Genomic DNA, 27,322 nt, shown 5'->3' with positions numbered 1-27,322 from the left:
CTATCTTCTCAGCTACTATCCCTTCCGCCTCCTTTCTTTCCCCCTCACTTCCCGCCCCTTTTCTCACCTGCTCCCCTCACCCGCTCCCTGTTTTTTGTAATTTCCTCCTTTCACAAGTTTTATTGTAAACCGGCGTGATGTGCCCTACGAACACCGGTATATTAAAAGCTGTTAAATAAATAAATAAAATAAATAAGATTACTCAGCTGGAGTGATAGTGAAAAGAAAGGATTTCACACCTATTTGCATGCAACTAATGAAGCTACAGATTTGATTTGTATTACCTGAGTCAAGGTTGAACCACACTGGAACTGGTTTTGCTAATTGGTAGACTCCATGCTTGAAAGGCAGGAGAGCGATCTTAAGCTCTGCTGTGGAGCAACATGCCTTCCCAAAGATAATCTGAACTGCTTATGTACAAATTGTTAGTGAGGGGGAGTTGTTTCATCTTCTGGTTCTTTGGAACTTCTTTTGTTACATTAAGCCAGTTTTTCTCTATATTTCTTTCCATGCTTATGTACACCTCGTACAAACATATTTTCAATAGGGATGTGAATCGTTTTTCAACGATTAAAATTATCGTCCGATAATGTTTATATCGTCTTAAATCGTTATAGAACACGATACAATAGAAATTCTAACGATTTATCGTTAAAAATCGTTAAATCGTGTTAGTGCGCACTAACTCGAGTTAGTGCGCACTAACTCCCCGTTAGTGCGCACTAACTCGATTTAGTGCGCACTAACTGAAAATGATACAAATAAACACTTTCCAGGTCACTGAAGGTCAGTTAGGAATGAATATGTGTTCCTATTGGCTGGCTGCCCTCTTATCTATTGATGTTACCAAGGTTACCACTGAGGTGATGGTTGGGGGGATGGGAAATGGAACTGGAAACTAACGAACACCAACAGAAAATGAAACAAAGTGTTCACACTTCCCAGGTCAGTAAAGGTCACTTAGGAATGAATATGTATGTATGTATTCCTATTGGCTGGCTGTGCTCTTATCTATTGATGTTACCAATATGGTTGGGGGGATGTGAAATGGAAACAGTTGGAAGCTTGACAAAAAAAGTAATGTAATGATCAGCACTCACGTGACTAGAACTTGTTTGTTTATTATTTTTGTTAGCAGGCACCTGAAATGCTAGTGCATGTTGAATTTGCCAATCACTGTGCATTTTAGAAAGGTGGTCCTGGCTGGAACTGTACACAGTTCAAATATATGTAATTGATTGTTGGTAAGTGTATTTTTTAAGTAGCCACACTGGCACCAGTATGTTTACTTTTCCTCCTACTTAACTCACTAGCTCAGCTTTGTAAGAAGGGCTTCTCTGCTTGTGTGTTGTTTTTGTTTGGTGTGAGGAGAGCAGAAACATCAGATCTTTATTCAATCTACTACAGTCATCTCTTACAGTGCCCTATCCCTATTAATACCAGGAGTGTTGTGATCTTCCTGCACACAGTGCCCTAACCCTGATACCAGTCTGAGACAGCTCCCTCCCTGCATTACTAGTGAGAGGCTGGCTTCACAGACAGGGGGGAGCTGCCTGACCCTCACTCCTGACTTCCCCCATGTTCCAGCTAGTGAATGGTGTGAGGGGGGGGGGGGGGAGGATGGTGAAGTCTGAGACAGCTCCCTCCCTGCATTACTAGTGAGAGGCTGGCTTCACAGACAGGGGGGAGCTGCCTGACCCTCACTCCTGACTTCCCCCATGTCCCAGCTAGTGAATGGTGTGAGGGTGAGGGGGGGGGGGGAGGATGGTGAAGTCTGAGACAGCTCCCTCCCTGCATTACTAGTGAGAGGCTGGCTTCACAGACAGGGGGAGCTGCCTGACCCTCACTCCTGACTTCCCCCATGTCCCAGCTAGTGAATGGTGTGTGGGTGAGGGGGGGGGAGGATGGTGAAGTCTGAGACAGCTCCCTCCCTGCATTACTAGTGAGAGGCTGGCTTCACAGACAGGGGGGAGCTGCCTGTCCCTCACTCCTGACTTCCCCCATGTCCCAGCTAGTGAATGGGGTGGGGGTGAGGGGGGGGGGGGTGGATGGTGAAGTCTGAGACAGCTCCCTCCCTGCATTACTAGTGAGAGGCTGGCTTCACAGACAGGGGGGAGCTGCCTGACCCTCACTCCTGACTTCCCCCATGTCCCAGCTAGTGAATGGTGTGTGGGTGAGGGGGGGGGAGGATGGTGAAGTCTGAGACAGCTCCCTCCCTGCATTACTAGTGAGAGGCTGGCTTCACAGACAGGGGGGAGCTGCCTGACCCTCACTCCTGACTTCCCCCATGTCCCAGCTAGTGAATGGTGTGTGGGTGAGGGGGGGGGGGGGATGGTGAAGTCTGAGACAGCTCCCTCCCTGCATTACTAGTGAGAGGCTGGCTTCACAGACAGGGGGGAGCTGCCTGTCCCTCACTCCTGACTTCCCCCATGTCCCAGCTAGTGAATGGTGTGTGGGTGAGGGGGGGGGGTGGATGGTGAAGTCTGAGACAGCTCCCTCCCTGCATTACTAGTGAGAGGCTGGCTTCACAGACAGGGGGGAGCTGCCTGACCCTCACTCCTGACTTCCCCCATGTCCCAGCTAGTGAATGGTGTGTGGGTAAGGGGGGGGGGGAGGATGGTGAAGTCTGAGACAGCTCCCTCCCTGCATTACTAGTGAGAGGCTGGCTTCACAGACAGGGGGGAGCTGCCTGACCCTCACTCCTCCGGGGTATTGTGATCTTCCTGCACACAGTGCCCTATCCCTGATACCAGGGGTGTTGTGATCTTCCTGCATGCAGTGCCCTATCCCTATTAATACCAGGAGTGTTGTGATCTTCCTGCATGCAGTGCCCTATCCCTGATATCGGGATGTGTGCAAGAAGATCACAACACCCCCGGTATCAGGAATAGGGCACTGTGTGCAGGAAGATCACAACACCCCCAGTATCAGGGATAGGGCACTGTGTGCAGGAAGATCACAACACCCCTGGTATTAGGGATAGGGCACTGTGTGCAGGAAGATCACAACACTCCTGGTATTAATAGGGATAGGGCACTGTGTGCAGGAAGATCACAATACCCCTGGTATCAGGGTTAGGGCACAAGTTCTAGTCACATTGACTGATCACATTACTTGTTTTGTCAAGCTACCAACTGTTTCCATTTCCCATCCCCCATATACTGTCAGTAGGAAACTTGGTAACATGAATAAATAAGAGGGCAGCCAATAGGAATACATATTCATTCCTAAACTGACCTTAACTGACCTGAAAAGTGTCAAATTGTATCATTTTCAGTTAGTGCGCACTAACTCCCAGTTAGTGCGCACTAACTCCCGTTAGTGCGCACTAACTGGGAGTTAGTGCGCACTAATCGGAAAAAACGATTTTTAACGATTTTTTAACTAAAAAATCGTGCCTAAGACGATTTTCTTGCCCTGCCACACGATTTCTATCGTTAAGACGATATGGAAAACGATTCACATCCCTAATTTTCAATGATTCCAGAGCACAAATCTTCATTTTTTGTATAACTGAACATATTTATTTTATTTTATTTATTTATTGTTTTTTGTATACCGTCACTCGGGTTCCATCAAAACAGTTCACAACAATAAAATAATAATATACAATAAATATACTAAAATCAATTTCATAGGACTAAAAAATAAAACAAATTACAGACATTAAAATAAAAACATCTCATAAAACAAATTAATTAAACTTATCGAACGATAACCCCTCCCTCCTCCTATCTCTTATGACTAATGTATGGTGGAAACAATAACACCCAAAACACCTTCACTAAAACAGGGTAAAAATAGATAAATCTGTAAAATCATGACATAAAAATAAAATTTAAGATGGGTTAGGGTAGGCCTCCTTTAAAAGCCAGGTTTTTAGAATGCGTTTAAATTGTTTGAAGTTAGACTCCATTCGAATCTCTACAGGGAGCAAGTTCCATATTTTAGGACCTGCCAGGGACAGAGCTCTGTCCCTCACTTCATTCAGCTATGCTGATTGCACTGATGGAATAGTAAGTAAACCTTTATTGGCAGAAAGTAAATTTCTCTGGGGGACATGTAATTTGATAGCAGCATTTAGCCAGTCCACCTGGTCACCATAAATTAACTTGTGTAAAATGCAAATTGATTTAAATTTAACTCTGGATACAATAGGCAACCAGTGTAAGTTGATTAAAGTTGGGGTAATATGATCAGATTTCTTATTTCCAGTCAGAATGGAGCTGCTACATTCTGTAAGACCTGTAAAGGTCGAGTAGTAGATGCAGGTAGTCCTAAAAACAAAGAATTACAGTAGTCTAAACTATCAAATAGTAGGGCCTGCAGCACAGTATCAGATTTCTTCATTCTTTTTCTTTTATTTGTTTTTCCATTTCAAGAGATTGAGGGCTTCCTTGCCCTGGTTGTGTATATACCCAAGATTGGGTTGGTTGCATGTGGATGGTACGTTTGGGAGATCCAGCAAAGAGAGGTTTGGGTTGGGTGGGACGTTGGTTGCTGTGTGGGAGGGAGGAGGAGGGGAAGAACATCACATCCTCTTCCCCTCCCAACATGGCTTTTGTAAACACCTTAGCACCGAAACCCTCCTCATCTCCCTCTCTGACTGCATCCTAAAAGCCCTTGATAAAGGCCAATTGTATCTTTTGGTCCTCCTGGACATTTCTTCGGCCTTTGACACAGTCAATCACTACACTCTTATAGAACGCCTTAAAGAAATCGGCATCTCCGGCAGCTCCCTTCTCTGGTTTCAATCATACCTAAGCAACAGGCAATACAGAGTAAAACTCGGAAATAGCGAATCGAAACCCATCAACTTGGCACAAGGCGTCCCTCAAGGTTTCTCCCTGTCCTCCACTCTAATATATACCTCCTTCCTCTCTGCAGCCTCCTTTCTAAGCTCGGTCTTCCACATTTCATATATGCAGATGACGTACAGATCCTTACACCCATAACTGACACCCTATCCAATGCCATGAAAACTTGGGATTTGGCCCTGGTCGCTATCAGCTCCTTACTCTGACATCTCACTGGTGCTCAATACTGCCAAAACTGAGCCATTAATCATCTCTCCCCACAATGCCATCCTAAATCTACCCCTGCACAATACACCACACTCCTCAATCACCTTTTCACAATATGTCCGTAGCCTCAGGGTCACCCTGGACAATCAACTCAACCTAAAAAAGTTCATCAACTCCACCCTAAAAGATGGATTCTTCAAGCTTCACACGCTAAAAAGCCTGAAAGTCCTCCTACATCTTAATGACTTCCATACAATACTCCAATCTACCATTCTGCCCAGGATAGACTACTGTAACGCTGTCCTTATTGGCCTTCCCAAAAACACAATACAGCCTCTGCAGATACTCCAACATGCCGCAGCCCGTATCCTCACCAATGCCCACAGATATGATCATATCACTCCTGTCACATCCCAGATAACATATAAAGCCCTCTCTATCATTCACAAATCCCTGCACAATGAAAATATGTACTGGTTCAAGGAGCACCTCATTCCTCGCACCTCGTCCAGACCCACCAGAAAACTCTACATACACCCTCACCCAAACACACAAAACTTAAGACCACCAAAAACCACGCCCTCTCCATTGCTGGTCCACTGCTTTGGAATTCCATGCCCGCTAGTCTTCGCCTAGAAATATGCTCAAAGAAATTTAAGCAGCATCTCAAGACCTGGCTATTTAAACAGGCCTACTCCTGCTGAGTGCTATTTCTCCCCCCTCCTTGGGCAACCAACACATCTGCTATTTAGTGTATAATTTCTAAGCACCCCCCCCCCCCCCCATAAAGCACACTCTTCTTTGCTCCAGATTTGCATATAAATTGTTGCCAATATAGCCAGTTATTTTCTCTGAACATAAATTTCTTTTTCAGGTCATTTTGACTTCAACTTCAATTGCTTGTAAATAATGTTGCAGGTTACCTTGTTGTTGGTTGAATTCCCCCCCCCCTCCCCCCTTACCCTCTTTCTTACCTCGATTGCTTTAAGTTTTATTTCTCAAATCATTGGTTATTGTAAAGCCTGTTGCTAATTTATGTTTTTCTTGTAAACCGATGGGATGTTCCCAACGACTGTCGGTATATAAAAATGCTTAAATAAATAAAGTTTGAAGCTAACCATTGTAAAGTGGGTATTTCTTTTAATTTTATGTTTATGATGACTTGGGAAGTTGTCAATGGTGAACAAGGGAGATGGTGAAGGCTGGGAGACCATAGCATCCTGGTCATGTTGTTATTACTCTACTATTACAGTGGGAGTAACCTATTTTGTGTTGCGTCTGTCGCTGCTCGACGCTCTCACTCCGCCCTCTTTACCTCTGTGGCGACTCCCTCCGGGTCTGATGGACGGTTGGCTGCCGCGGCACCTTCTTGCCGTCTCCCTCTGGCGTCCCCGGACTGTCACGACACTGCAGATCCGCCATGTTGCCTGATGACGTAGGGCGCGCGGGCTCCGATTGATATACCAGCAAGGGTGCGAAACTCGGGGGCATCCCCCTGGGATGACGTCATCCGCTTCCAATATAAAAGGTCTCAGTATTCGCTAACGAATCGAGTTAGCAAGGGGATTGCTGGGGATTGCTTCGGCTTTTCTCCCAAGCTACTCTGCCTCCTCGGACTTACCAGGGGTACCCGCTCCTCAGGGGCCTCCCTCTCTTTTCTTTATTTCAGATTGCAGATAGGAACCGGTACTCGCTCCTCGAGGGCCCATGTTCCTGAACACTCTGAAGAGTCTCTACTGCCTGGAAGCTATCGCAGATACAGACATTTGTGAGTTACCCTCGCTCTCTCAGAGCTTTCCCTGGAACCAGGTACTCGCCCCTCGAGGGCCTAACCCTTTCCAGCTACTGAGCTTCCTTAAGACCTTATGTGAGTTGTCATCCAGTTCTGGCTATGAACACAGCATACCCTGTCTACTCACTATCTATAGTCTCTCTACAGCTCAGCAACCCTGGGATCGCTGTTCCAGTACCTGAGGGACTTCAGCCCTGCCGGGCATATCAGCTCACTACTGCCATCTCTGGTGGTTCTACTATCCTGTTTAATAAAAGAACTATCTGTGTCTGTCTCCATACCCAAGCCTAGCCGGTGGTCCCTCTCAGGATATCCTCCTGGGGGCGCAGTCATCTGCCATTGGCCCAAGGATCCACCTATCTACATTCCTCTACAGCCGAGTGCCCTCTCCAAGCACTCCACTGGTAACAGATTGCTACTCCTTTCCCATCAGGAGTCTTCAGCAACAGATTCATAACAGATTGCTACTTCGCAGTCTATACCTTAACAGATTGTTATCTACTCCCTTTACAGGAGCTGAGCATATCAGATTACTAACTCCTCCTTCCATAGGAGCCAGTTCATAACAGATTACTAACTCCTCCCTTCTTGAGTAGAGCATACAGATTGCTAACTCCTCCCTCTACAGGAGCCGATTTGTAACAGATTGCTAACTCCTCACGGAGAACCGTAACATTTTGACTATGGTTAGTGGCATGATATGCATTACCTGGTAAATTTCAGTTATTGGTTCACCAATTAAATGATACAAAGTGATGCAAGCCTTACTAAGACTTACAACTCATATTGTGATGATACAAGAAAATAAGTTAACATCTATAGAACATGAGAAGTTTAGACGACAGTGGATGGGGCAGATACTCCATGCGTTCTCAGATTCTTGGAGTGTGTAGGTAACTTTTAATTAGAAAGTTCTTACCATTTCTGGCTCATAAAACAATACAGGATCCCAAATGTCACTTTGTTATAGGAGAAGTTCTGTATATGGTATATTCTCATTCTTTTTTAACACATTTGGTTCAGATTTGGCTGGTGTATTCATAAAATCTTTTGATTGTTGGTGGTGGTTTAATTTGGATCACGAGTCTGACCTTTATAGAGTCTCAAAAAAATGAGTCTTAATGCTGACCACAAAGGTATTCCTTTTTTTGTAAACTGTTGGTTTGATTGACATATGGTGTGTTCTACACCCTATGGAAAGGGTGTATACCCACATTTCAAGAATCCATGATTGCCAGCCCAGATTAAATTATCTTTTTGTTAATAGAAATCAAAATCAGTCTAGGGGATATAGGACCAATAGAGATCTCAGATCATGCTATGGTTTGATGTGGTTTGGAGGGATTTACTGTTCCTTTAATGAGAGGTAGGTGATGTTTTTCTGCTTATTTTTATTATGACTTAACTTTTAAAAATTGTTTACAACAAAAGTAGGATGAATATAATGAGTTAAATGCTATACATTACTTTTTTGGCAAGTGGCTAAAGCTGTTCTGCATGGAGAAGTATTTCCTAGGTAGCGATGAAGAAGGAAATATCAAGTAAGATCCTAAGATTGGAAGCCAGATTACAACGGGATAAAGTAAAGTTGGCTACACACCCAGCTAAAGCGAACTATGATCAATTTGTCCACTCAGGCCTCTTTGAATAACTTACTTCATCAGAGGTCAATAAAGGGATTGCTTTATTATAAACAAGCCGTTAAGCCCGTTAAAACGGGCTACATTACATTTTTTTTCAGTCCATTTTCTAACACAGCACCCTTCTACACTTTTTCTCCCTCTCTCCCCCTTCCCCTCGTTCACTCCTCCCCTTTCCTCCACTCAGTCTTACTCACCCTGTCTCCCACTGCCTCCTTCCCCTCACTCTCACCTCTCTCCCCTTCCCTCAGTCACTCCCACCTCTCTCCCCTTCCCTCAGTCACTCCCCACCCTCTCTCAATCCCATTCCCTCCCCCTCAGCCCTCCTCCACTCCCTTTTTCTCTGCTCCACAACTTCTTACCTTCCACTTACTCACATCCCTGTCTCTCACCTCTCCCTCATTCTCCCTCTCCCCTCACTCTTCCCCACCCCCTACCTCCCTCCCATACACTCACCCACTCCTCCCTCCCTCTCACTCAGTCCCTCCCCCTCCCTCCCTCTCACTCAGTCCCTCCCTCAGTCCCTCTCACTCAGTCCCTCCCTCCCACTCAGTCCTCCCCCTCACTCAATCCCTCCCTCCCTCTCACTCAGTCCCTCCCTCCCCTCTCACTCAGTCACTCCCTCCCACTCCGTCCCTCCCTCTCTCTCTCCTCCCTCCCTCGATACTGGGCCGCTGCCACCCGCCGCCGCCGCCACCCGACGCCGCCGCTGCCACCCGACGCCGCTGCCACTCGACGCCGCCATGTTTTTTTTTTCTGACGCTGGCTGAGACCGACGTGCTCGCCCGCACATGCGCGGTAGAGCTGGTCTCTACTGCGCATTTGCGGCACGTCGGTCAACCTTCAATTATTAGGTTGATTCCCTCTTATCTTATCTTCCCTTTCACCTTATCCACATCTACTTCCGTCTCCCTCAGTCCTACTCCTCTTTCTTTTTTTTTCTTCAGCAAAACTTCTGAGTCATTCCACTTCCATTCACTGTCATCTTCTGTTTCTTTCCTCTGAGACCTAATCCACAACCCCTTCCTGCTTTCTCAACCCTTCTAAACTGTTTTTGTTTTGACTATCACCCAGGGGCATGCGCGGGGGGGGGGGGGGAAGGGGACTAAAGCAGTGCATAAACTTAATTACTTGCAGGGATCCCGGTTCTCGCTGTGGCTGTCATTTTTTTTTTTCCAGCCTTCTGATGTGTGTGCTGGCTGCGGCGGTGTCATTTAGGGCCACAGAATGCAGAAACAGATCGCGCGAGGCAGCCCCATAACTCATGCAGTCAAAGCAGGGAGAAACCGATGTGGCAGGGTACGTCAGCCAGAGGTCTCTCATCGCGCGAGGCGGCAGCATAACTCAGGAAGAGTCAGAGCAGGGAGAAATTGAACGCGCGACGCAGGCACAGAGTCAGAGCAGGAATTTCTCCCTGCGAGAACCGGGATCCCTGCAAGTAAGTAAGTTTATGCACTGCTTTAGTCCCCTCCCCCCCCCCCCCCCCCCCCCGCGCATGCCCCTGGGTGATAGTCAAAACAAAAACAGTTTAGAAGGGTTGAGAAAGCGGGAAGGGGTTGTGGATTAGGTCTCAGAAGAATTTCTCCCTGCTCTGACTCTGTGCCTGCGTCGCGCATTCGATTTCTCCCTCCTCTGACTCTTCCTGAGTTATGCTGCTGCCTCGCGCGATGAGAGACCTTTGTCTGATGTGCCCTGCCTGAGCTCTCTGTGCCGCACATGCGCAGTAGAGCTGCTCTCTACTGCGCATTTGCGGCACGTCGGTCAAGCTTCGTTTATCTAGTTAGATATAATTTTTTTATAATGGGGAATAAAGCCAGGAGAAAGGTGTGTTAATCTTACACGAAATTGGGCTGGGTCAAAATATATAGCTTCCATGCAGTGAAGGCCAATAAAGGTATTTATGCTATTTTCTACCATTATCACTCTAATCTGTATACAAAAGAATCCTGTTCTCCTCAGGCTATTCACTCCTATTTACAATCAGTTAAGAACATAAGAACATAAGAAAATGCCATACTGGGTCAGACCAAGGGTCCATCAAGCCCAGCATCCTGTCTCCAACAGTGGCCAATCCAGGCCATAAGAACCTGGCAAGTACCTAATTTACCCAAACTTAATGACAACACACTTAGAAAAGTTTAATGTAATTATAACACCAATGGAGGTACAACATAATTCAGAAAGCTGTGATACTTAAGGCCCCAAATCCTAATGGAATACTGGCAGAATTTTACAAACTCCTAGTGAGGAGAACTTATTTTCTTTTGGGGGCAATGTTTGAGACTTTTGCGACATAGGCTGTGTAGACAAGGGAAATAAAGTCACTATTTTAGTTTTTACCAAATCAGGTCGGAATCCTATAATTCCTGAATCATATTGTCCTATCTCTCTGAATTTTGATATTAAAATTTTTGCTACAATAATAGCAGATAGATTGGCCAGTCTGTTGCCGATGAACACAGAAGGTTGATCTGCCTAGAACAGGCTCTGTGGCTCTGAAAATAGGCACCTTCGCACTACAGACCGGTTAGCCAGACTTCAGTGCCAGGAAAAATAGTGGAAAGTGTTCTAAACATCAAAATCACAGAACATATAGAAAGATATGGTTTAATGGAACAAAGTCAGCATGGCTTTACCCAGGGCAAGTCTTGCCTCACAAATCTGCTTCACTTTTTTGAAGGAGTTAATAAACATGTGGATAAAGGTGAACCGGTAGATATAGTATACTTGGATTTTCAGAAGGCGTTTGACAAAGTTCCTCATGAGAGGCTTCTAGGAAAAGTAAAAAGTCATGGGATAGGTGGCGATGTCCTTTCGTGGATTGCAAACTGGCTAAAAGACAGGAAACAGAGAGTAGGATTAAATGGACAATTTTCTCAGTGGAAGGGAGTGGACAGTGGAGTGCCTCAGGGATCTGTATTGGGACCCTTACTTTTCAATATATTTATAAATGATCTGGGGAAAGAAATACGACGAGTGAGATAATCAAATTTGCAGATGACACAAAATTGTTCAGAGTAGTTAAATCACAAGCAGATTGTGATAAATTGCAGGAAGACCTTGTGAGACTGGAAAATTGGGCATCCAAATGGCAGATGAAATTTAATGTGGATAAGTGCAAGGTGATGCATATAGGGAAAAATAACCCATGCTATAATTACACGATGTTGGGTTCCATATTAGGTGCTACAACCGAAGAAAGAGATCTAGGTGGCATAGTGGATAACACATTGAAATCGTCGGTTCAGTGTGCTGCGGCAGTCAAAAAAGCAAACAGAATGTTGGGAATTATTAGAAAAGGAATGATGAATAAAACGGAAAATGTCATAATGCCTCTGTATCGCTCCATGGTGAGACCACACCTTGAATACTGTGTACAATTCTGGTCGCCGCATCTCAAAAAAGATATAATTGCGATGGAGAAGGTACAGAGAAGGGCTACCAAAATGATAAGGGGAATGGAACAACTCCCCTATGAGGAAAGACTAAAGAGGTTAGGACTTTTCAGCTTGGAGAAGAGACGACTGAGGGGGGATATGATAGAGGTGTTTAAAATCATGAGAGGTCTAGAACGGGTAGATGTGAATCGGTTATTTACTCTTTCGGATAGTAGAAAGACTAGGGGACACTCCATGAAGTTAGCATGGGGCACATTTAAAACTAATCGGAGAAAGTTCTTTTTTACTCAACGCACAATTAAACTCTGGAATTTGTTGCCAGAGAATGTGGTTCGTGCAGTTAGTATAGCTGTGTTTAAAAAAGGATTGGATAAGTTCTTGGAGGAGAAGTCCATTACCTGCTATTAAGTTCACTTAGAGAATAGCCATTGCCATTAGCAATGGTTACATGGAATAGACTTAGTTTTTGGGTACTTGCCAGGTTCTTATGGCCTGGATTGGCCACTGTTGGAAACAGGATGCTGGGCTTGATGGACCCTTGGTCTGACCCAGTATGGCATTTTCTTATGTTCTTATGTTCTTATTGCAAATAAACAAGTAAGCTTTGTTCAAGGTAGATCTGCAATGATCAATATCTGCAAAATATTGGCATCTATAGAATACTGTACTCAGCATAAGCTCTCATCCCTTATTGTTAGCTTTGACGCAGAGAAAGCTTTTGATAGAGTAGACTGGATCTTTTTGTTTGAAACCCTTGACTGTTTTGGTATCTTATGCTTTTTACTGATGATGTTCATTCCTTATACCAAAATCCTAGGACATTAGTTTTTATAAATTGTGTCTTTTTAGATGATATTGCATTGGAAAGAGGTACTAAGCAGTGCAACCCCGTATAACACCTTCTGTTTCGGTTGAACTTAGATCCCTTTTTACAATCATTAGTTAGTCATGATGAAATTTTGGGCATATTTTTAGGACAGTAGGTGTTTAAATTGGCTGCGTTTGTTGAAGACAATTTGATTCATATTTCCCATGCTGCAGTTTCTTTACAGAATGTATTACTGGAATTTAAGAAATACAAGGGCTATAGCGGGATTGGATTGAATTAAATTTAGATAAGTCTGAGGTGGTGACCATTTTTAGTTCTATCAGGACCAAGTGGGTGGAGACTAAAATATTTGGGGATTATACTACCCATAGACTTGTCTATTGTACAACACAGAAATATTTTCTTACTTCTGGATTCCTCCAATAAATGTATTTTTATTTATTTAGTTATTTATTTTATTTTTTATATACCGACATTCGATCTGAGATATCACATCGGTTTACATTCAGGTATTGTAGGTATTTCCCTATCCCCAGAGGGTTTACAATCTAAGTTTGTACCTGAGGCAATGGAGGGTAAAGTGACTTGCCCAAGGTCACAAGGAGCAACAGCGGCACTTGAACGCTGGTCTCCTGGTTCATAGCCCACTGCTCTAATCAAAATCCCATTGGGCCAAATTCCCTACTTCATTGATAGAGAGGATCCATTTATATTATATGATGATATTTCCCAAATAGCTGTATGTCTTTCATTTGCTCTCTCTTTTATTATGGTGGGAAGATCTGCAATTTACATTAGGATGTTGTTTATGGTCTAGATAGAAATTGAGGATAGCCCTTAAAATATTAATGAAGTCCTGTGATATGGAAAGCTTGGTTTTACCAGATCTGAAACTTGATTACATAGCCTGTAATTTACATGATTTGAGTGACTGGCTTTTTAGTACATCCCTCTATACTCCTAGATCAGTAGAGAATAATTTAGCTACCCCATTTCCCCTTAGATATCTCTTGCATGTACCTTTCTCCCTTTTTTCCCATCTATATAAAGTGAGTTGGTTGTTTTTACCAATATTGAAAACATGGAAATGGTTATGTAAGAAATGATCTCTTAATTCTCATACCTCCACCTGGCTGCCTTTAAAAGGAAATAGAGATTCTCACAAGACAAGCAGGATGGTAGTCCTCACATATGGGTGACGTCAGTGGACGGAGCCCTGACAAGGAAAACTTTTCTGTCAAAGTTTCTAGAAAGCTTTGACTGACACTGGCGCACTGAGCATGCTCAGCATGCAATTATCCCTGTTTCCACAGGTGTCTCCCCTCAGTCTTCTTTTTTCTGCACTGCAGTTAGCAACACGATCAGGAGCTGTATGAGAAACTCTCACAACTTTTCCTCACTGAAACACTTGAAGTTTTACTTCACAAATAATTTTTCCCTACATGGGTCTCCCTTCGCGTACATTTATTCGAAGCTCGGTGAATACTTTGCCCTGGTTTTTGGTCGGTTCCTGTCACCTCACTAACAGTTTCCCAGGCCTACCAACCAAATTGCGGCCTTCCCTCTCCCTATGTTTTTAGCCTCACAAAGCCTGTGAGTGTCCTCCTGCAATCCTCCACCTGGTTATTAGGGCTAGTGGGATAGGGACATCCACGGTTACTGTTGTCGATTCCAGGCCTCCTTCAATTCCCTCGGTACCTTAGTAGCGGTCGATGCCACCATTGATACTGTCTGTGCCTCCATCCATGCCATCCTGCCTCCATCGATGCCCCCCCCCCCCCTCGGTCCCTTGATGCCGTCGATCCACACATCGATTCTGTCAGTGCCATCGATGTTTACATCGATGGAACTGTTCTCTCCATTAATTCCATTGATGCCCATGTCGATGCCATCGATGCCTGGGTCCATTCCATTGTTGCCTAGGTCCATTCCATCGATGCCTTTGATGCCGGGTTGATGCCATTGATGCCGGGTCGATGCCATCGATGTCTGAGTCGATGCCGTCGATGCCATACATGCCATCAATGCCCATGTCTATGCCATCATCGATGCCATCGAGGGAAGTGTCCATTTCATTCATGCCATTGTCGATTTATCGATGCCATCATTGCCTTCATCGATTCCACCGATGCTGTCAATGCCCTCGGCAAATTGTCGTTGCTGCCATCGATCCCAGCAATGCCGGTATCAATTTCGCTGATGCTATCAATGGCTCTTTGATTCCATCGATACCTACGCAGATACCATCGATGCTTCCATCAATGTTATTGGTGCTCCGCCTGTGCCATCGACACTTTCATCGATGTTTTTGACGTTACCCTCGAGGCCGCCTTCAATGCCGCCATCGATACCGTCAATACTACCACAGCACCTAAACGAAATGCCCTCGACTAAACACAATGCTCCATGCTTCCGGGTCTTAACCAAAGCCTGTATCATCCTAGGGCACTAGACAGTGCCAGGAGTAGTGCAGGCTTGCTGACAGTCTGTCACCACTCGCCATCCAAGACAGCGAGGACATCCACCTCAGCGCTGGGGAAAGACCGGGCCGAGCACCGTGGCAATCATCATCACCAACATGGTGATCGTCCGCCACCGATGGAATCCAGGACATCGGTGCTAACTTACTCAGTGCTGGAGAATGGCGGGGCTGAGCGCTGAGACAGACATCGCTACTGCCACCGCCTCTGTTTCGCACATTGGTGGCAGTTCCTTGGTGCTGGAGAATGACCGGGCCGAGGTATACCTATTCCGCACTAGCGTCATTGTATTTATTTATTTATTTATTTATTTATTTAAAATCTTTTCTATACCGTCGCTAAGTTTAATATACTTTAATGCACTTTAAGTTTAATGCACTTTAATTTAATTTAATTTAATTTTAATTTAATTTAGTTTAATGCACTTTAATATAACTTGCCTTATATTACACACCACGTAATTTTGTATATAATGCTTACCATGTAAACACTCACGTTTCTGCTTATTTGCTTTGTTTCTCCAGTTAGAAATTGTTTAACCTATCCTTTTCTCTAACAACCAAGTTCCACATTCCCTGTTATAATGTAATTTCTTGCTTCCATTGTTAACTGGTTTTTTCCCCCTAGTTCATTGTAAACCGGTACGATAAGACCTGGTCTTGAGCATCGGTATATTAAAAGAATTTAAATAAATAAATAAATAAATAAGTTATATACCATCACAACGGTTTACATGTAGGCACATATTTAATGTAGGTAAAAGTGTACTATAGTACATTCTAACAAGTGCCGTCAAAGGTTCGGTTACAATATGTCATTAGACAAAATAATTTTTAGAGAAGTGGGTCATAACCGAGTGTACTGAAAGTACTTTTACGGGTAAATTTATCATACATAGTGTTATCAATATGCTAGTTGTGAAGTGGGGTTCATAGACTACTCTACTGTATCGTCCTAAGTACTGTGTGTCGGTGCTTATCTGCTTATTCCTGAATAATTTCTATTCTCCTGTCTCCTTGTAAAATGCCTGTTTAAAAAGCCATGTTTTTAAACTTTTCTTAAATGCCTTGAGATCACTTTGTAATCTGATCTCTGGAGGCATTGTGTTCCAAATTGTGGGTCCTGCTAATGAGCCATTGAGCCAGTTGTGAAGCGGGCCCGGGTTCATGAGTCATGTGCTCCTCTGCTCCCGAGGCACCAAGGCGTTCCCCACCGACTCCGGTGCAGGGTTCTGAGCCACTACAAAATAATGTGGACGCAGCAGACATGCCTAGCCTTTCCCCTCTGTAGCTGCGCTACCATACCAGATTACAGAGTTGAGTCGGACGTTACGTCCTTCAGGCTGTACTCGATGCCTCCCGAAATCCACAGAGCCATCGAAATTCACCGACTCGTCCTTCTGCGATCCACCATGGAGGACGGTAAATTCTCTAATCCTGCTTCAGCGACAATCCCATCGAGACCTGGTCACTAAATCGGGCCACATGGTTTTGTAAGGTTCTAGGTCATGTTATCTTCCAAGAACCATGTTAGTGTCACATATCGCTATTGCTGGCTATGATTGACACAACACCAAGAGAAACTCTCTACCAATAATTGGGATTGCATCGAGACATCCTCCTGTTTTCAGGAACAGGACGCCGTTCTCGATAATACTCTGACTTCCGGATCCTGATTATGGTCCGAAGTCCCAGATATCACTAGCTGGTCTGCTGGACACAAAATCCAGCAGACACTCCCTCACTTGCAAGCTCACCTCGAGACCTGGTGACAGCTCTCGATGTTTTCTTGCACAGCAGACAGAGATGCGAGTAAGACTTTTACCACTCATGCTCCCGTGGGAGACTAGCTAATATCTAGATTACATCAGCTTCGGCAGTTGGACACCACCTGGTCTCCCAACTTTCCAGATATCAGAGCGGCCACCCCACTTAGTACCTGGATTCAGGGTACAGCCCCCCGGACGCTACAAAGCGTGGGGGGGGGGGGGAGTTTTTAATCTCACTATTCTTTCTTTCAACAGAAAGTAGATGCTCTCCGCCCACTCTGGACCTCAGAAATGTCAACTTTCTTCAGAAGGGACAGGTAAAATGGTGTCTCTCGTCACCATGCTTCCCTTACTACTGTAAGTGGGTTGCCTCTCTCCTCTAGTCTTTCTATGTGTTTCATAGTGAGTCAACAACATTCCAATCCCAACTTTTGCCGGGTGCACTAGCTTCGGCAACTTGTGTATTTCACCAAACTCACTAGCAGTTTGGTGAAATGCTGTTACTCCATAGAGAAACTGCTGTTTCTCTATGGAGTAAAACATCATTCACGCTTTACTTGCATGCATAACTAACAGCAGTCAATCCACGCAAGGGGCTCTATCTTCTCCACAACTCACTATAAATCTTCTACCTAGGATCGCGGTTTAACTACCATAAATCCCATATGGAACAGTTCTGGGCACTACAGTCGCAACGAAATTCCTGCCCACCAACCACGCAGACATACTGACAATTTGCTACACATCTCTGCGCATGCAACATAACCTCAGCCCCTCATTCTTTCATTGATGGGCCACAGGGCTTTTTCACTATCCACTTTACTCATCTGCCCAGATTGGCTATGAGTAAGATTCAGTGGAATTTTCAATTATCAGTGGCTCTAAGCTGTTCAACCACTTTCGTCCCTGATCCATATTACCGATCTAGAACCAAATCTTCAGATGGTCCTGGTCACAGTCACATTTATTTAGGGTTGAAGAGTTCTTTCACATCAACTTCCTGGAGCTTCCAGCCATGCGTTATGCCTTTTATGCTTAAAATACTACCTCTGCAACAAACCTTTGTGCATACAGACAGACAGTATAGTAGCAATGTGGTATTCCAATGCTCAAGCACGCACAACCTCTTAGCTGCTCTGCCAGGAAGCTGCGCAGCTTTAGCCTTTGGCCCTTGCAAACTCCATGCATTCCCGGGCCTCTTATTTAACAGACTTGCCGAACGCACTAGCAGACCTTATTCATAGATGTTTCCATCCTCTCGAATGGTCTCCGACTACAGGTGTAGCGAGCAAAATCTTTTAGCGCTAAGGTCAACTGACCTTGCCCTCTGTGTCCGAACTGAACCTTACGGGGGACAGATTCTATTCCCTACACATGTCTCAGAATGCGTTCCCATGGACATCTTTGCTCGTTCTACATCAAAGGCCTCTTATATGTGTCTCTTTCAATGCCTCTCATAGCCAAAACTCTCATTAGGATGCAGCAGGACGAGGTTCGCTGTTTCTCAGACCCACATTCTGACCGCGACAAATGTGTTTTTCCCATACTTCTCTACCTATCACACCAGTAACCAATTCTCCTTCTCACAGGTCAGTCTCATATCACGGACTCACTGATGTTCTCAGGTACTGGTAGCGTCACAGCAGCCTTCCACACATAAATCTTCCCATTCCAAATGGCATGATTTACCACATGGCGCATACAAAAGGGTATTACCCCCTTTTTCTACGCCACTCTTTTCTCTTACTCCCTTAGATTCTGCTCTCCACACGTCCTCTGAATGGGTACACCTCAGTTCCAATTTGGCGTACCACTTGGGAGTAGGGATGCCTGATTACATAGAAACATAGAAATGACGGCAGAAGAAGACCAAACGGCCCATCCAGTCTGCCCAGCAAGCTACGCACTTTATCCATTTTTTCCCCTTTTTTTTCTCTCCCACCTGTTACTATTGGCTTCCAGTACCCTCCAGCCCTAATTCCCCTCCACCCCACCACCAATTTAGAGAGCAGCGCCGTATCTGCATTCAAGTGAACGTCCAACTCAATTAGGGGTAGCAACCGCTGTAACAAGCAGGCCACACCCTTACCCCATACTCTTACCCACCCCTGTTTTTATTTATTTATTTTTTATTTTTTTTGAGATAGCAGCCCTCCATCCTTCCGCTCCTTGAAGGTGGAACACCAACTACTGGCCACTGGCATCCCGCTCCGTGAATGCCTCTGTGGCTACTGCCGCTCCGTGCAGTGTTTGAATGCCTCCTCCTTATTCACGCCCTCTAGACTTGATGGATCCACAGTGTTTATCCCATGCCCTTTTGAAGTCGTTCACAGTTTTAGACTTCACCACTTCCTCCGGAAGGGCATTCCAGGCCCATCTAGTCTGCCCAGCAAGCTACGCACTTTATCCATTTTTTTCCCCTTTTTTTCTCTCCCACCTGTTACTATTGGCTTCCAGTACCCTCCAGCCCTAATTCCCCTCCCCCCCCACCACCAATTTAGAGAGCAGCGCCGTAACTGCATCTAAGTGAACGTCCAGCTCAATTAGGGGTAGCAACCGCTGTAACAAGCAGGCCACACCCTTACCCCATACTCTTATCCACCCCTGTTTTTATTTTTTTATGTTTTGAGATAGCAGCCCTCCATCCTTCCGCTCTGTGAAGGTGGAACACCAACTACTGGCCACTGGCATCCCGCTCCGTGAATGCCTCTGTGGCTACTGCCGCTCCGTGCAGTGTTTGAATGCCTCTGTGGCTACTGCCGCTCCGTGCAGTGTTTGAATGCCTCCTCTTTATTCACGCCCTCTAGACTTGATGGATCCACAGTTTTTATCCCACGCCCCTTTGATGTCGTTCACAGTTTTAGACTTCACCACTTCCTCCGGAAGGGCATTCCAGGCATCCACCACCCTTTCCGTGAAGAAATACTTCCTGACATTGGTTCTTAGTCTTCCTCCCTGGAGCCTCAGCTCGTGACCTCTGGTTCTGCTGATTTTTTTCCGATGGAAAAGGTTTGTCTTTGGATCATTAAAGTTTTTCAAGTATCTGAAAGTCTGAATCATATCACCCCTGCTCCTCCTTTCCTCCAGGGAGTACATATTTAGATTGTTCAATCTCTCCTCGTATGTCATCTGATGAAGACCCTCCACCTTCCTGGTCGCTCTTCTCTGTACCGCTTCCATCTTGTCCTTGTCTCTTTGTAGATACGGTCTCCAGAACTGAACACAGTACTCCAGGTGAGGCCTCACCAAGGACCTGTACAAGGGGATAATCACTTCCCTTTTCTTACTCAATATTCCTCTCTCTATGCAGCCCAGCATTCTTCTGGCTTTTGCTATCGCCTTGTCACATTGTTTCGCAGACTTCATATCATTAGACACTATCACCTCAAGGTCTCTCTCCTGCTCCGTGCACATCAGCCCTTCTCCCCCAAGCGAATTTAGTTCATTCGGATTTCCACTCCCCATATGCATGACTCTGCACTTCTTGGCATTGAATCTCAGCTGCCATATCTTCGACCACTCTTCCAGCTTCCTTAAATCCCGTCTCATTCTCTCCACTCCTTCCGGCGTGTCCACTCTGAGTCAGCTTACCATGGGTTATCCACTGATTTAGCCGCCTCTATTTTCACTGGTTATGGAATGGGGCCTACATTTAGTGCTTACAAGACTCCTACGTACCCCGTTCGAGCCTTTACATTCCTCTCGCTTACCACTCTGGCATGGGAACTTCTTTCCCTCATAGTCATCACTTTTGCCAACAGGGTCAGTGAGTTCCACACCTTGTTACAGACTCACCCGACCCTGCGTTCCTCTGTGTACGAGTGGTTCTACTTAATCACCCTCATGTCCTCCTTAAGGTAGACGCAGCATCTCACCTTACTCAGCATATACTCTGCCCACCTTTTCCCAATACCTCTCTCTCACCAGGGCGAGAGGGTTTTCCACTCCTTGGACTGTAAGAGTGCAACTGCATTCTATCTAGACCGAACTACACACCATAGGAATTACACCTAACTCTTTCCTTCTTGGCAAAAGGCCAGCTGCGAGTTCCAGTGAGCAAACAGACCTTTTCCTTCTGCTTGGCGGACTGTATCTCCTTTTGCTACCAGCAAGCAGGCATTCCGCTACAAGGCAGTGTGCAAACACACTCTGTTAGGGCCGTGGCAACCTCAGTAGCTCACCTTCGGTCTGTGCCACTTCTTGATATTTGTAAGGCCGTGACCTGGAGCTCTCTCCATACCTTCACAGCCCATTATTGCTTAGATGTAGCTGGCAGACAAGATTTCAACTTTGGCCAATCTGTTCTACGCAACTTCTTTTCAGCTTAACTACCCAACATCCTTCCACCAACCCGTTCAGGGTTTCAGGATGCCCTCCTTACCAAATTCCACCCCTGTTGTTGTGCCTGCTGCAATGCTGGGGGGCATTTGGTACATTGCTCAGGCATCCTCAACTCGGTACTCACCCATATGTGAGGACTACCATCCTGCTTGTCCTGTGAGAAAGCAGAGTTGCTTACCTGTAACAGGTGTTCTCACAGGACAGCAGGATGGTAGTCCTCACGAAACCCACCCGCCGCCCCGTGGAATTGGGTCTACATATGTCTTATTGTTTTATTATTTTATTTTTCGCTCACAACTTTTTGCTACACACAAGATTGAGGGGAGACACCAGTGGACACAGGGATAATTGCATGCTGAGCATGCTCAATGCACTGAATGTGCCAGTGTTAGTCAAAGATTTCTAGAAACTTTGACAGAAACGTTTTCCGTGTCAGGGCTCCATCCACTGACGTCACCCAAATGTGAGGACTAACATCCTGCTGTCCTGTGAGAACACCTATTACAGGTAAACAACTCTGCTTTTTCTTTCTGGGTTATATTCTATTGTTTTTTTCTCAATGGGGCGGATTTTAAAAGGCGCGCGAATAGCCTACTTTTGTTTGCGCTCCAGGCGCAAACAAAAGTACGCTGGATTTTAGTAGATACGCGCGGAGCCGCGCGTATCTGCTAAAAACCTGGATCGGCGCGCGCAAGGCTATGGATTTTGTATAGCCGGCGTGCGCCGAGCCGCGCAGCCTACCCCCGTTCCCTCCAAGGCCGCTCCGAAATCGGAGCGGCCTCGGAGGGAACTTTCCTTTGCCCTCCCCTCACCTTCCCCTCCCTTTCCCTACCTAACCCACCCGCCAGCGGGCCTCCTGCGCGCCGGGCCGCAACCTGGGGGCGGGTACGGAGGGCGCGGCCACGCCCCCGGACCGCCCCGGGCCGTAGCCACGCCCCCGTACCCGCCCCCAAAACGCTGCCGACACGCCCCCGAAACGCCGCGACGACCGGGCCCGCCCCCGACACGCCCCCCTCGGAGAACCCCGGGACTTACGCAAGTCCCGGGGCTCTGCGCGCGCCGGGAGGCCTATGTAAAATAGGCTTCCCGGCGCGCAGGGCCCTGCTCGCGTAAATCCGCCCGGTTTTGGGCGGATTTACGCGAGCAGGGCTCTGAAAATCCGCCCCAATGGGAACAAAATGGTATCTCATCTTTATATCATTTGCTAGATTCAGGGATTTGTATTTATCCTTTTGATGAATTCAAGGATAAATTTAAAATGGATTCTAAACATCTTTTTGTATATTTCCAAAGCCATCATTATGTCTAACTCTTAGATAATGAGTGCTTAAGAAAGCACTATTCCTCAATTTATACTTGCCTGAATATGACAGGAAGAAGCTCCCCTACAATTTGTTTTTTATAAATCTTTATTGAAATTAGATGAGTCGTCAGCAACGACACATAGCTATTAAATGGAATAAAGAATTGGGTTTACAATTGTCTACCAATTCTTATAAGCATTGTTTTAAAATAAGACAATATCAATTTATGCCAACTTTAGGGAAGTTCAATATACTGTAAATTTCTTATGTTCTTTTATTTTTCACAAAGATGTACTTGTTTGTCTAAACTTTCTAGCTCGGATCAATTTATTAAGTGTAATAAATTGATCCCGCCAGATCTCCAGCAAGAACGATGCCCGACAACCTTCAAAAAAAGACTCAAAACTTTGTTCTGTCAAGCTTTTCCTTATTTCAGATGATATCCATCTCTCTCTCTAATAACTGAACTAGCTTTTTAGTTAGCTTTTTGTTCTCTGAACAAGGCATAACTTTGCAGGCAGGTTATGTATCTTTCTACCACCCATGTTAGTAAATGTGTCTTCATCCTTTGGCTTATTGTCTCCACCTTATCCCATCCCCGGGTAATTTACCCATTGGTCCTTTCTCACCCAGATTCATATGTTTTGTTCCTTCACGACTTCATTTTCTAGCAAAGTTAGCTTTGATCCCCTGTTATATATCCTGGAAATGTGATACTGTGCGTTTTTGTTTCATGCTCTCAGGAAGAGCTTAGTATTTATTTGTAACTTTGATCCCAGTTAACTGTATCCCTTGTTTGATGTAATGCATTCGTTTATGCTTTTAACATTTCGCTGTAAACCGATGTGATATGTAATTTTGCACATGAATGTCTGTATATAAAAGTTCCAAATAAATAAATACGAACATGGGCACTCTAGGACATCATTTTTAGACATGTATCAAGGTCTAGACTTTTTGGCGGTGTCCAGAATTTTTTATTTTGATTTTGCATTTTGATTTACCACTCCTTTCAAAGCTTTCCTTTTTGATAATGTGACCTTTATATGACAAGAGACTAAATCCCACAAACTACAGTTACTGAAAATGTGGCTTCTGGCCAAACTGCCCATCCTGAAGTATTGGCGATCCTCAGATCCGTCTGCAGTATTACAGTGAAGAAATGCCGTGGATCACCTGTTGATTCTAGAAAAATATATTGGTCAATTTGGAACTTAATAAAGAACATTCTTTCTCAATGCTTGGTCTCCCTACATTCAGTCGCTTCCTCAAAGAGTTCATAGTCTTATTCTAAATGACTTGCAATGGGATAGCTTTCTTCTGTGATTATTGTTCTTTCTTTTTCACTACAGCTCACTATCAGTTGAATTTTCAAAGGAGTTACATATATAAATGTAACACTATCATAGCAATTTTCAAAAGCTATTTACTCGAGTAAAGTGCACTTATGCAAGTAAATCCTATGGAAAGTTCAATGGCATATATTGTAGCAATTTTCAAAGCCCACATGTAAATACATTTTAAAATCAGACCCTTGCTCTTTGATTCTCACATTTGTTCATGTGTTTCAAATTGTATTGTAAAGATGGGGAGGGTTGGTAATGGGAAAGGGAGTTTTGAGGTGGTGTTCTTTATTCATTTACCATACATGTTACTTGCATAGTATGTAAAAGGAAAATTACATGCTATGTTATTGCTGTTTTTCTTTCTTGTGCCAATAAAATATGATTTTCATAAAAAAAGATTTTTTTTAATATCATCGTTATATCCACTTGGATAAAACCCTGCTGATTTTGATTTCTGACCTTGAGCCAATCATAACTCATTACCCATTTGTAATTGGATAAAAATAATATAAATACTTTTTCTTCTTCCGTTTGAAATCTGTCATGGGGTTTAGATTCCATAAGTGTGTTGTCCATCCTAGTATATAACTACATGTATATTTCTTAAATACTCTAATTGTAATCTGTTTTGGGATCCTGTTGAATGAAAAATGGTATATAAACCCAGGCTGTTTTAAATTAGGAAGCTGTCAATTATAAGCCAGTGATGTATAAAAAATTTTTTTCCTTAAAGATTATCTATGATATAAAAAATAATTATATAATCTATTTCTTTTTTACAGATGGATGATATCACATTGGATCACACGATTTCTCATGTGAGTGATGTGGCAGATTATCTGGAAGATGTTGCATAGATATTAAAGGAAGAAAAATGTTACTGGACTATGTGGAAGACTTTTGTGGATAGTTCTGTTTTTCAGATAATCACAGTTTGCTGGATTGTCTGCTTTCAACCTGTGTCTTTTGTTTTAAATAAACCCTGAATTTATTCTGTACCTGTGATCACATCACAACAAATACTTTAAAAAGGTAGGCCATTTAATCTAGAATACATTTGACCACTATTCTTCATTTTTTAAAGAGGAGATTCATTTACTAGAGTTCTAAAGATGGAAAAACAGATCCAATTATAATACATGATAAAGAATACAGTATTGCTTAGTACCTACTTTCCTAAGGATGATTGGGGATGCTGCAGAGGCAGCGTTCACAGTCCCTGGGGTTACAAAGAAGAAGGAAGTCATGGTGATTAGTTAAGGGTGACCCCTTTTGGTGGAATTTAGGGTCCATGATTGAAGGGCTCTGGAAGGAGCCTTGGTGCATGGCCTTCAGCCCAAGACTGTCACTGCAATGACCAAACTAGGTATGCTGTGGGCAGGAAGAAATATAAAATGGGGGGAAATCCCCCAGGTTTTATGAATAAAAGATTATGGCACCAGAAACCAGCTCTGCATCCCATTGAGTTGAAAGTACAAACAAGCAGGAAAAGACTGCTGGGTCAAAAATTAAAGAAAGAAAGAGGCTGAAAAGAATAAGTTCATCCTTTTCTTGTCCTGGCTTGTCTGTCATTCAAATACTGAAGATGGAAAGGTTAGAGGCAATCTAAACAAAGACGTACATACTTCTCATATGTTTTCATGTGGTCAAAAAATAAATATTTTTTATTTAATGAATGTCATCAGCTATTATCAATATGCCTGCTTCTTGGTCACTTCTGGTAGAATATTAAAATTAAACTGCATTAATCAAATCATTAAGATTCATTTATTGCAAATAAGTATGACGTGTCATAATACACTGGTATAGGATATGGACATTGTCAATTCTAAAATAAGCTGCTGTTTCGGAATGTAGAACTGTTCATTTGAATGGAGACAGAAAAATGAACACAAAATTTGTTTGATTATTTTGAACAAACTGTATCAAAGTGACAGGGCATACCAGATTTGTAGAGGGTTGGCATAGAGTAGAGCAAGCTAAAAGTTCAGCAGGAAACAAACTACATTCTGGAATCTTTCTGGATAGAAATTCCATGTGTGATGGGAACAGTATGGTAGTAAGGATTCGTACTGGCCTGGCCACAAAGAAGAGACAGAATGTGAAATGCTAACAGAGATTTGACAGGCTAAAAAAAAATGGCAACATAATAGAGATTTCAATTATCCCAGTTTGGTTAAATGACTCTTCAGAACATGTTAGGGGCGATAAAGTTCCTAGATGCCATAAATTAATGCTTCATATTCCCCCTCTTGTTGGACCTGGAACCAACAAGAGAGGGGACTACTTTAGATCTAGTTTTCAGCAGAACCCAGGAACCAGTAAGATGGTGAAGCCACTTGGCAATTGTGATCATAATGCAGTCAAATTTGACATAATCACTGGAAAGAGGATATCAAGTAAAACTACCACACTAGCTTTTCATTTTAAAAAGAGAAACTGAAAAAATAAGGAAATTACAAAAATTAAAAGAAACAGTTGCAGAGGTTAAAAATTTGCATGATGCATGGAGATAATTCAAGAATACCATCATGGAAGTCCAAATAAAATGTATTCCATGCATTAAAAAATGTTAAAGGCAGACAAAACAACTGCCAGCATGGTTAAATGATAAGGTGAAAGAGCATTTTAAAGAAAATAGGTACCTTTAAAAAAAAAATGGAAGGCCTATCCAAATGAGGAGTATAGGAAAAAACATAACCTTTTCCGTTAGAAAGGAAACAGAATTAGGGGTCACGAAATGAAATGAAACTCAGAGCCAACATCAGGAAATATTTCCTCACGGAAAGGGTGGTGGATGCCTGGAAAGCCCTTCCAGAGAAGGTAGTGAAGACAAAATCAGCCAAAGAATTCAAAGAGGCATGAGATAAACACTGTGGGTCCCTAAAGGCTGGAGGACAGAAATTAAGAAAAGGGTGCATGGGGGTAACCTGCTCGGTGGTAGCTACTACCCTTAACAGTATGCCGTATGTTTTTGACACAACTACAACATCGCTCTCCGTTTTGACAGTGGGGGCAGGAGAATTGGATTCAGACGACAACTAACTTGGGCCCAACTTTTATGGTATGGGATACTGATATGCAGACATAGGGGGAAAACCACAGGACTGCTTCTATGACCAAGTCCAAAAGCAAAGTACATCAAGCAGCACTGTCTGAAATTTCAAAAAGGCTCCTTGCCCAATAAAATTATTGCTATTTTAATATATGAGACTGTGGGGTACCTTGCACAAAAAGGCAGTTATTACCCTTATCAGAAACATGGGGGTAACCAGCATGGAGCAACTTGCTGGGCAGACTGGAGTTGGTCTCTTTCTGCTGTCAATACTATGTCACTATAAGCACTAGCAAATTAGGTGTAAAACATTAATAAGGCAGACCAAGAAATAACTTGCGAAGA

General features: G+C 44.0%; 1 protein-coding gene across 19 annotated transcripts in view; it reads left to right on the top strand.

Moving 5' to 3' along the window:
• CCR6 (C-C motif chemokine receptor 6) overlaps positions 1 to 27,322 on the top strand; it is a 553,987-nt gene that overhangs the window by 423,237 nt on the left and 103,428 nt on the right. For 16 of the 19 annotated variants that reach the window (XR_003855476.1, XM_029594242.1, XM_029594244.1 and 13 more), the window contains one exon: positions 24,705 to 24,740. Coding sequence is in view for 14 of the 19 variants with exons in the window: in XM_029594230.1 (XP_029450090.1) it covers positions 24,705 to 24,740 (36 nt within the window). In the remaining 5 variants the exon portion in view is untranslated. Of the gene's footprint in view, positions 1 to 24,704; positions 25,599 to 27,322 lie in introns of those variants that run through there. The other 3 variants (XM_029594236.1, XM_029594228.1, XM_029594229.1) reach the window with 2 other exon arrangements.

This window comes from Rhinatrema bivittatum, chromosome 3 (assembly GCF_901001135.1).
Source record: "Rhinatrema bivittatum chromosome 3, aRhiBiv1.1, whole genome shotgun sequence".
Lineage (NCBI taxonomy): Eukaryota > Metazoa > Chordata > Amphibia > Gymnophiona > Rhinatrematidae > Rhinatrema > Rhinatrema bivittatum.
Note: the sequence above shows the minus strand (reverse complement) of the source record. Positions and strands in the feature narration are given on the sequence as shown.